Genomic DNA, 11,052 nt, shown 5'->3' on the forward strand with positions numbered 1-11,052 from the left:
CCTCACTTATGGCTCAGTCATAAAATCATCTTTGTATTTTCTCCCTCATTTTTGGGCCAAATGGGGTAATTTTTTTTAAGAAAATGCTGACTCTGGTGTTGTTGTCGACTGTTACCTGTTTGTTTACTGTGTTTCAAAGCAGATCAGTCCCAGCCTTATCCAAACCCAAAGAGTGGAGACATTCTTTATCCACTTCTGCTCCAAACAGGATCCATTTGTCAGGCATCTGTACACCAGAGGTCAGCTTACCCATCGTGATATACATGCAGAAATGCCAGAGGAGGCCTTAGGGCTAATGCTTTCACCACTTTTAGCACAAACATCCTCAGTTGTTTTTTTTCACTGTACTCACAACCTCGAGATCCAAACAGCGAATGAATAAAAACAAAGGTCATGTGAATAATCGTTTGTCCGGACGTAACTCTTTGGCCATTAAGCATAAATTGATCCACTATCCTTTGCAAATTATTGCACTTTGCTTGATTGATAAACAATATCAGAAAACAGTAACCTAATGATGATTTCCAAATTGCAAATTACAATTACTGTAAGTAGAAAATTAAGTGTGGTGTTTTGCAAAATGTGTTTTAGTAAATTGAAAACTGAGTGAAACACTGAGAATTACTGTAATGTTTTGCAGATTTGGTGTGGGGTTATGATGTTTGGAAGATATGTTTAGAAAATTGTGTGACAAGCAAAGATTTAGTGTGTAAGCATTTGAAAAAAACTGTAGTCGCGTGAGCCACAACAGCCCCCGAATAAGGTCAGATCGGCCCTTTTTCCTCATTAGGAAATTATGAGAAGCTTGGCTTGACGACGCCTCTGCTAATAAGCTGTTGTAGCAGCGGCAGTGTTGCGCTAATGGAGGATATGATTGCACGCATCCCGCTGAGAGCACACCATGGGTAAACAAAGCAACGCAATGTCTATCCTGCAGCTGTTTATATATCCAGGCATGGGGTCCATGCCTGGAGTGGATGGACTGAAAAACCTGGCTGATCGTTGAACATTCCTGTTTATTATGTGTCGATGAGACTCATGCTTCATCTGTGGGAAAAAAGAATTGACAACTCACACTCGCCAACTGCAATCGATTCTTACTGATGTAATTTTCAAGTGAAAAACTTTTTTCTTCTTGATTTGTTTTGCAACAACCCCCACCACACACACACACACACACACACACACACACACACACACTCCAAAAGAAAGAAAAAAGCACTTGTATTAATATTTAATCACATTCTGAATTGGGGAATGAAGAATTCAATTATGAGAGTAAATACACCTGTCCCACCATGCAAGAAATTGAGAAAATCCTGTGGCAAGCAGCTTTTTTCCAAAGGTGAATGAGGTAGGGAATAAATGCAAAAAAAAAAAAAAAAAAACTTGGGAGATATTTGCAACGCTGTAATCCTCATTTTGTATTATTTGCTTTCCAGCTTTTTTCAGTTCAAAGGGAGTCCCCATAAGACTCTGAGGTGTTATCCTTCAGACATTTTGTTCACTTGGTGCGCTTACTCAAGGAAAAATCAAATCAATTGAAAATTCCCTGAGGTGCCAGTTGGTGACTGGAGTCTATCCTAACCCCTCATCTCCTTACCTCTTTTTCTCCTCCAACGCTTATTATCTCCTCGTAAATAATAAACAATCACATTTGTTTGATTTGAATATGAATGGTCACTGGGTTTGGCTGGGCTCTGTTACTCTCTTGGTGTAGTACATCCTAATGTGAGTGCATGAAAGTGAAATGCATATGGAAATTTTACCCTTTGAACATGAAAGTTGAGTGCTGTGATGGAACGTACACCATAATAAAAAACAATTCTGCCTCACTTTGCGTATGACGTGGCGAGAACTGTTATTTATTATTATAAATAGCGACCAGACATTGCGTGTAACCTAGATTCTAAACGGGCGGAAGTGAACAGGCCTTTAACTAATCAAGCTCCTGTCGGACACTGGCATATTTCACCTCTCCCCAGCTGTCGGGACTGTCGAGAGGCCCCTGGTGTATCTTGATGCATCAGCAGAGAAGGTGAAGGATGGGCTCCCATAGCAGTGCATCCACTGGCTCACTTTATCTGTATCCTTGCCCACTGGCCGTGACCAGATGAAGGCAGCTCTGTCCCGAGAAGATAGTGATATTGTGGTTGATTCCACAGGCAATGGATATGTGTGGGCGTCATGCACTGATCCCTGACAGGGACGGGTCCTTGGAGAGAGGTGGATGGGGTGGGTGGGGTGGGTGGGTGGAGGTTATTGTGTTTAAGTGGGATGTCAACAGAACGGAAAAAAAGAGGATGACTGCCTTTACCGGCTAAATTCAATTTCCCAAGCCGAAGACATTCATTATAAGGTTCACTCATTTGTGCGTGTGTGTGTATGTGTGTGTTAAAGATGTCAATGCCATCACACATAATTACATTCTTTCCACTCTATTTAATTCTGTTGTACATTGAATATCAAAACAAACGTTCATACTGTACACACATCGAAAAACAGGTGCTGGATAAAAAATGCTGAAAAAAATCTCCACTTTTATAGTTGTTTATTAGAATAACACCAGAGGTAACGTTTCAAGCCTCACACTCCGCATCAGACTTCAGAGAATATCATACATATCTCTACTCTCCTGTTGTTAGTGTGAACTAGTAGCCTCTAGGTCTCCCTCCTAGCCAGCAGGCTTCATTCTCAAGGTTGCTAGTGAGAACCACTTGTCTCCAAGGTGCCATAGCGACAACTGTGCATTATGTCATACCCATTACTGCAACAGCTGACACAGCCAGCGCACACGTCTTGCGACTTCCTTTCGAGTCTCACTCAGAAAATGTTATATCAAAGCATGGAAAGTGATACATTCCTGAGCACTCCCCAGACATTTTCAAAATTAAAGGTTCCGGAGATTTGTCAAGATGGGCGCCAGAGCGCCGGAAAAACCATAATGTGTCAGGTGGAACGTAGTGCTCGGCAGACAGCGGATTGCACGTCTAATTGGGAAGGGAGAAATTCTTCAAACAATGCAGCTTGTCAGATAAGGATGGAGTGTTCCTGTTGCTGGGCGCTTATTAATGCAACACAATAGCTGTGACTCCCACTGAGCTAAATATGCCTCTTAGTTGGTCCTCCTAGCCCACCGCCTGTGGTGTGATGTTTTTTATATGTCCCCCCCCCCTCAACACCTCCACCTCCATCACCCATCTACTGCTGCTAGGGTAATGGGTCCCCTTGTGCTGAGGCCCACTGCTGACATTACACTATTGCTGTGGGACCGGCGTGATTTACTCCTGTTAAATGTCAGGATAACTGTAAAGATTTATATAAATAGGAAACAAGCGCTGACAAAGCTCTTCAGCAGTAGATCTGACAGGCCGCGTGTTTAAATAATGGTTCACGCACAGGCTTCAAAACCTCTGATCTGTATTGTCAAACTCTATTTTTGTATTAGCTCTCTCACACACTGAAGACTTCAGATTGGTAATATCTTACTTCTACTGGGGTGCACTTATGGAGAATCCATTTATATTTAATAGTAACATGAATGTCAGTGTAATGCAGAATATCAGCATGGCTGATAGACCAATCTGAAATGTTATGTAACATCTCTGTAGAGGCCATGATGGCCATAACACCGCCGTTTCTAAGTCAAATGTCTATTTTTGTGGTCAGTTCCTTATTTCAAGTCTGTGATATATGGTGAATCAACGTATTCATTTGTAGATTTGTAGAATTTTTTTCTCATCATCTGAATGTAGTTTCCATAAACACGGCCAAACCATGCAATCAGATCAAGTGAAATGTGATGGCTTGTGAAGCAGATCCTTGTGTTTTCTTTGCTACTCTGCTGTTTATGTAAGGAGCACAGGAGGGGGAGTACTGTTACAAGCCACTGAGTATCGGCACGGCTCTGCTTCAGTGCTGGGCAAGGGGCCACAGGCTAGGTGCCAAAGAGGATCAGAGCTGTGCTGATATTCCACATAACTACATAACCTTGAGTTTAACATTGCTTTTATCTGGTAGGTTTTACAGACAAGCTGCCGTTTCTTTAGAAGAAATCATTTGTGGCAAGGTTTGGAGATTTATTCTTAGTTGTGCAAAGCATGATATATAAAGTCAGCTCGGTAAAGCTCTGGTCCAGTCAAATTACTTATCTGGAACAAACAGTTACATTCAATTCTATTAATTACATTACTTACATTATATAATTTATCAATTATCATATCACAGATTTGCCACTTTAATGGTCTGGCACTGCACAGCGTTAAACAGTAGCTCTTATAGTAATGAGTCATATTTATTTTCCCCGGCTTCATTCAATAAAAGGTCGGGTCTCTGCCAAACCTCCCAGATGTTTCACCGCTTCTCTATAAATTTTGTTTGCGCAAAGCAACAGTAAGCAGACCCTGTAAAGATGTCAGCTCTACAGCGTCTGCTGCGTATTACTCAGGAGAGAGAGAGAGAGAGAGAGAGAGAGAGAGAGAGAGAGAGAGAGAGAGAGAGAGAGTCGCTGTTCAAAGACAAGGAGGGTGAGAGAATTGGCCTCCAGTCGAGATCAGCCCAACACTTGTCATTACGTGTCAACTTTCTGCTGGAAACTCAAGTTAGATGTTTGCATCTTTCCCCCCCTTTTCTGGAGTGGGGAAGGAACGGTTTCAGCCAGGAGACATCTGCCTGGTCCTTATAATAGGAATCACAAGTGTTAAAGTAATTCCATCCCATCCCCAAACCTCCCTCCCTTTTCTGGAGGCTCCCAAATTGCCAGTGGAATAGGCTTGACTCTTTGCTTGCCAGGGACTCAGTAGGCAGTTCAGCTCCACAGTGCAAAGGACAATATGGAAAGTAGCCCCCAGTCACATAGTCAGCAGACCCTCTGGAAAGATGTGAGTTTTGAAAGTTACTTTGTAAATAGCTTCTAACCATGGTTATCGTTGATTTTTTTTTAATTAATGTTATTTTTTTCAGTGTTGCCAGATAAATTTGCATATCTGGGACTGTAATTCAGTAATATTAAATTTTAAATAATTTAGACTCATCTGATATATTGCCTTATCTGGACTATTGCACTTGGATTGGTTAATGAATTCACCAAGACCACAGGGGCCTTGAGGCATAGTCATCACAGTAAACAAAATAGATATGAATTCCGAAGAAAAAAAATTCAGTGAGGATTTTCAGATTTGGTGTCTTGGCACCAAGAGAGTCTAAATTGAGTTTTGTGTTTGTTTATTTGCTTTTGAGTGTCGGAGAAACTCTATAACTTTTTGGTTTTATTTTTACCCTGCTATGTGCCAGACAGCACTGATCTTCATAGACTTGGGGAAAATCTCAATACCTGCAAAAGCCTTTTGGTGTCAAATTTCCTGCAGTTGTTTTGTCGGGCTCTGGTGGATAAGTGTATATTTTTCACTTCTTGCCAGTGCTACTGAATATGTACCTTGAACCTCTCTTTTCTCCTCTCCACTCTCTGGCTCCATCCACCTCTCTTCTCTCTCTCTCTCTCTCTTTTACTCTCTCTTTCCTCTCCACCTGCTCCATCCACCTCTCTCTCTTTCCTCTCCACTCTGCTCCATCCACCTCTCTCTCTTTCCTCTCTCTCTCTTTACTCTCTCTCTTTCCTCTCCACTCTGCTCCATCCACCTCTCTCTCTTTCCTCTCCACTCTGCTCCATCCACCTCTCTCTAACCTCTCCTCTCTCTTTGCTCTCTCTCTTTCCTCTCCACTCTGCTCCATCCACCTCCTTCTTGTCCACTAGCTCCCACTACGCTCCTCTCCACTCTGCTCCATCCACCTCTCTCTCTTTCCTCTCTCTCTCTTTACTCTCTCTCTTTCCTCTCCACTCTGCTCCATCCACCTCTCTCTCTTTCCTCTCCACTCTGCTCCATCCACCTCTCTCTCTTTCCTCTCCACTCTGCTCCATCCACCTCTCATTCTCTTTCCTCTCCACTCTGCTCCATCCACCTCTCTCTCTTTCCTCTCCACTCTGCTCCATCCACCTCTCACTCTCTTTCTGTCACTCTCAAGCCCCCCCTCCTATCCCTCTTCCTTAGTCCCCTCTCTCTCTCTCTCTCTCTCTCTCAAGCCCCCCCTCCTCCTCCCCCTGTCTGTCTCTCCCTCTTCCTTGCTCTCTCTCTCTCTCTCCCTCTCTCTCTCTCACTCTGACGAAACAGCAGGGGGCCCCCCGGCTCTCCATCAGAGCCCGACTCACATCAGACCTTGCGGTACAGAACTAGCGTTGCCGGTTCCGAACCCTAAACCGGTTTGATACCGTTTTGCTGGCGGCCGGTGAAGCATTTTCACCGCAATTTAAATTCCGAAGCAGACGGGACTCTGTCCTCCAGTCAAGTTTCCACTGCTTACGCAATCACTGGACTAGAGTAGAGATTCCTGCCACTTTTTTCTTTTCCTTTTCCACGCTGGAAGAAAATTCTTCCTCTGGAGGAATTTCTGGCCAGGTGGCCGCATAGCCTTCTATTTCCCATCATGCCGAGCTCTCGCAACTCCTTGTTGTTCCCATTCAAGTTTTATTTTATTTTTTTATTTTTTAACCATGTCCCCTTTTTTTTTTTTTTTTTTTTTAAAGGTGCTGTTGGAGAACCACCATAGCTCTCATTGTGTTCTTCAATCATACAATTTCAGTAGCCGATTTAGAATGATTAAAAATGTAAAAATCAAAGGGCCCTATTTTGGCAATCAGAAACGGATGGTCAGAGGTGCAAAGTTTATAAACAGAGGTGTGGCCAGTTCATATTGACTAATTTAATGGTGTGATTTTGTGATTAAATGCTAGACGCAAAAGGGTTTTTCTGATATCATTCCACTAAACCTTGCTTTACTAAAACCTGTTTGTGACTAGCAGAGTATAGCCTACTGTACATGCATCTGCACTCGCCTATTATTTGAACTCATAGGCAAAGTAAAACTAACTTTACCATGGTTTCATAGTCAATGACAAAACAGTTCTTCACAGTTAATTACTTTCACTATTGACAAGGGGTTACTGTCGAAAACATAGCCCAAAAAAAGCAACACTTGCCCCAATATTGTTCGAATGACTGAATAAAAATCCTAAGGATATTTATCCTGCAGAGGAGTTGCTGCTTACATCTCGTGACAGTGCATTTTCAGCTGTATCATATGCGCCATTCACTATAGACCAGATTTTTCTTGGTCAGTGGCTTAGCGATTTTTGGATCATGCGCCAGACCACACCTTATGTTGTTAATTGCCACACCCCTGGGCGCAAGGTTTAATAAAAGTGGAGCGCATGACAAAAAAAATCTTTACTTTATTGTGTGTAAGATAAGAATAAGCCTTGCGTCACGTTTTGCGCCTCCTTGCACCGGGCGCACGATGGGGCCCTAGAAGTGTAGGTTTGGGTGAATCATATTAGTATTTGTCATGATTTTGTCATATTTTATCATATCATATGATTTTGTCATCTTGAAGTCATAGTATCGCAAATAATACATTGTTGTACATTTGAATGGGCTGTTAATGGGAAGATTGCTTTACTCACACAGGTATGTACAACTTCAGATCTACATAGAGGGATTTGCGATTTTAAGAAAAGCACTTTTATCAGCAGTTAAGCTGCTCTTCATTGAAGACGAGACTAATTGAAGTATGGCACACTCTGTGTTTCCTCTTGTTATCGTAAAAGACCTGCAGGGTGCTCTGCAATGAATAGTGAGCCTTTCTATTCTCTTTTCCAGTGGCTGCTTAGCTTAGGACAAAAGCCCCTTCTTCATTAATTTGTGGTCTTCGGCTTGGGGAATCAGGTCCAACAGGCACATTTGGGATTGGTTTAATAAATGAGAGATGGAATATCTCTTCAGAATTCAAATGTCCCCAGCACTTGCCTATTAATTCACTCTCTGCTCTCTAACAAGAGAAATGTCCTACTGTTCATAGAGAATGGCTCTTATCAAAACAGCAAGTGTAAGAAGAATTTAATCAGACAATTCAGTGGTGAAGTGCCATTGAATTCTTCCTAAATTTGCCAGCAAAACTTTTCAACCATTCATTTTCTCTTTGGTTCCTGTCATGACAAAAATTGAATTTAATTGAAGTTGCCATGTACCTTCTAGTCTAAAGGAAGTGAGAATGTGCTGTAATGAGTGAGTGCCCCTGTCTGTTGGAAGCAGTGTATGGACAATGTGCAGCATATACCGGTAATAGGAAATAATATTTATACAGGATGTATGAAAACTGTTGATGACCAACTGTTTCTGGCCACTGGATGTACATGTGATGAACAAGGAATGCTTTCTTTCATTCCATCCGACTGTCTTGTGTCCACTTGGCCCTTTGACTACTGTTTGAACACAACCCAAATTCCAGTCATATTAAAGTGTATATATAGTATATATACTCTTTTGATCCCGTGAGGGAAATTTGGTCTCTGCATTTATCTCAATCCGTGAATTAGTGAAACACACTCAGCACACAGTGAGGTGAAGCACACACTAATCTCGACGCAGTGAGCTGCCTGCAACAACAGCGGCGCTCGGGGAGCAGTGAAGGGTTAGGTGCCTTGCTCAAGGGCACTTCAGCCGTGGTCTACTGGTCGGGGTTCGAACCGGCAACCCTCCGACTACAAGTCCGAAGCGCTAACGAGTAGGCCACGGCTGCCCCTGTCATGGCGTTCTCATTGTTACACCCAGTCCATTTGCTAGTTCTGTAGAGCCTATTGCCTTTAATCTGACCAGTGGTTCAATTATTTTAAAGGGACACCAGGCAACGTTTTCGTGTTAATTACTCATCTTCGTAAGTTGGTATATGGTTAAATGACTCGTTACAGGGCGAATGAAGACTCTCTCGCCCGCCCCTACTGCCTGTAGGAAGAATATCCCGCTTGCAAGTTCAGTGTATCCTACCCGCCGACCGAAGCAGGCAGGCTAACAAAACGCTAGAGATGGAAATGTATAATGGAAAAAGGAAAAGAGCTTCAGACCGAGCGAGGGGGAGTTCCGTAGAGAAAAAGCATCGGGCTTGCCTGGTGTCCCTTTAACAGACTTGTGGACATTTTATTTTTAAATTGGAGATCTAAAACATTTCTTTCTGATTATACAACATAAATCAATGGACGAGTATTTGCGCCAAAGTAAAACACTTGTTTTCGCCACTGACAGTCTCATAATATTATGTTTGACAACATGGAAAGGATCTCTATAGAAATACTAATTTGTCTGTTTTAGCTCTCTAACTGTAGAGAAATGCTGTCAGGGACCAGCGTGTCTCTAGAGTCGGTATTTTTGCACACAAAACAATGTTCAAATTGGGCACAAGTTTAAAAAAAATGGTGAGGTTTCCCTTTATAAACAATGTCATCAGTGGCCAATGCTATTAGAGAACCACAGAGGGAATCCGTGTACCTTTTTTTAACATAAATTGCAATACATCAATGTCAAAACAGCGGAGCAAAAATACATATTTCCGACTGATCATGCTTCCTCCTCAACATTAATGGTATTGATCATGCAGAAATTGCATAGTTCATGCTCTCGGGTCTCCAGTGAGAACAAGGCAATAAGACCAATCTCGGAGTGTGGGATTCATTTTTAATTCATTTTGTGAGGAACAAGGCAATATCTGATCTCTCTCTCACCAGGGGTTACATATTAATATAGACTTTTAAGACATGGTTATAACTGGGCTGTAGCCACCATTTGCTCAGCATAATGGCATTACACTGTAAATATGCTTTGAAGAAGCTCGAGGATCTGCTGGAGGAGTTGATTCAAATGCAGATATACAGGGCTACAGAGGAGGTCCTTTGAGGGTTTGTTTTTGAGGTTATTTATTTTGTTTACTTGTTTGTTTGTCTTTTTGTTTATTTCAGGTGGAGGAGGGGAAAGACAAGAAAGCCAGGCACCAGTGTTACCAGAGGGCGGCCATCGCCCTGTCCCTGATGTTCCTCCTGCTCACGGTCGGTGTCTTCAGTCTGAGGCATTTCTGGAACCCAACTCTAGGAAAGGTAAGCTCATTCAGGCCACTCCCAGGAGACCCTTCCAGCGGCCCCCTTGGCTCAAGGACGTCTTGAAGGTCTGTAATTCCGGCCAAAGATTGTTGAGCTCAACAACCAATCAAATAACACCAAATTACACAGTTCCCTTTCATGCTCCTGAAGCAATGTGTTGATTGGCTAGAATTGTTGATCGCTTGGTACAAACTACTACTCTATATAGATATATAGTTGAGCCACTATAGTTGGTTCCCATTTGCAGAGCCAAGACTTGGACAGTTTCTTTTTTTTTGCGTTGTGAAGAGCGGACCTTGAGGGACAATTTGTTGAATTTGACATAAATATTGGAATAGAATCACAGACTGCACCCATTAGTGCAAGTCTTTAATCACTTATGACAGCACAATGGCCTAATAGACTGGCCGCCCCCGAGGACTTTGAAGTCTCTGATGGCCTAGCTAGCGAAGCCATGCAGTCACGTGAGGTGTGGCGTTTCCTGATTGATGGAAGACTTGTGCTGCCATACAACCAGGCAAATCCCAGGCCTAATACATTGGCGTCCGTTCGCTCTAATTGCCATCGTTCCTCGAACACCTTTCAATTTGCACACGGACCTCTGGCGCGCTGCTGTTAGAGTTGGTGTAAACCTGGTCATTTATCTTCTGGAAATCTGGCTCTCTCTCTCTCTCTGCCACAGAGTCTCAGTCCTGTGTCTGTGAAGTGTCAGTGGCCCATTAACACACAGACTTGTGGAGGAGAAATCATTGCTAATTTAGCCAACCAATTATGATGAGTCTTTTTTGCAAATATACTTCAACAGGAAGGAACTGTAACAAATCATTTTCATTTCTTGGAGAATAATATATTTAGACTGACAATGTTAAGGGCCAGGAAGGGAAGACAAAGATGACAATACAATGAACTCAAAGATGAGTAGACTCTGTACTAAATGATGAGCAGATTTAGAATGAAAATCAGGGGACATTTGTATCCTGAATTATAACTAAAATATGCATATCCTCACTTCAGAAGCAGTCAAGGGATGAGCATTGGAGTGTTAATGTGAAACTAAATCAAAATTATTAATC

The 11,052-nt window shown here is 42.4% G+C and overlaps 1 protein-coding gene across 1 annotated transcript in view; it reads left to right on the forward strand.

The window, feature by feature from the left end:
- Positions 1-4,764: 4,764 nt before the first annotated feature.
- tnmd (tenomodulin) overlaps positions 4,765-11,052 on the forward strand; it is a 42,813-nt gene continuing 36,525 nt past the window's right edge. The window contains exons 1-2 of the mRNA XM_048232371.1: positions 4,765-4,880; positions 9,842-9,976. Coding sequence (XP_048088328.1) covers positions 4,833-4,880; positions 9,842-9,976 — 183 coding nt within the window. The 5' untranslated portion in view covers positions 4,765-4,832. The remainder of the gene's footprint in view (positions 4,881-9,841; positions 9,977-11,052) is intronic.

Source organism: Alosa alosa, chromosome 21 (genome assembly GCF_017589495.1).
Source record: "Alosa alosa isolate M-15738 ecotype Scorff River chromosome 21, AALO_Geno_1.1, whole genome shotgun sequence".
Taxonomy (NCBI): domain Eukaryota; kingdom Metazoa; phylum Chordata; class Actinopteri; order Clupeiformes; family Clupeidae; genus Alosa; species Alosa alosa.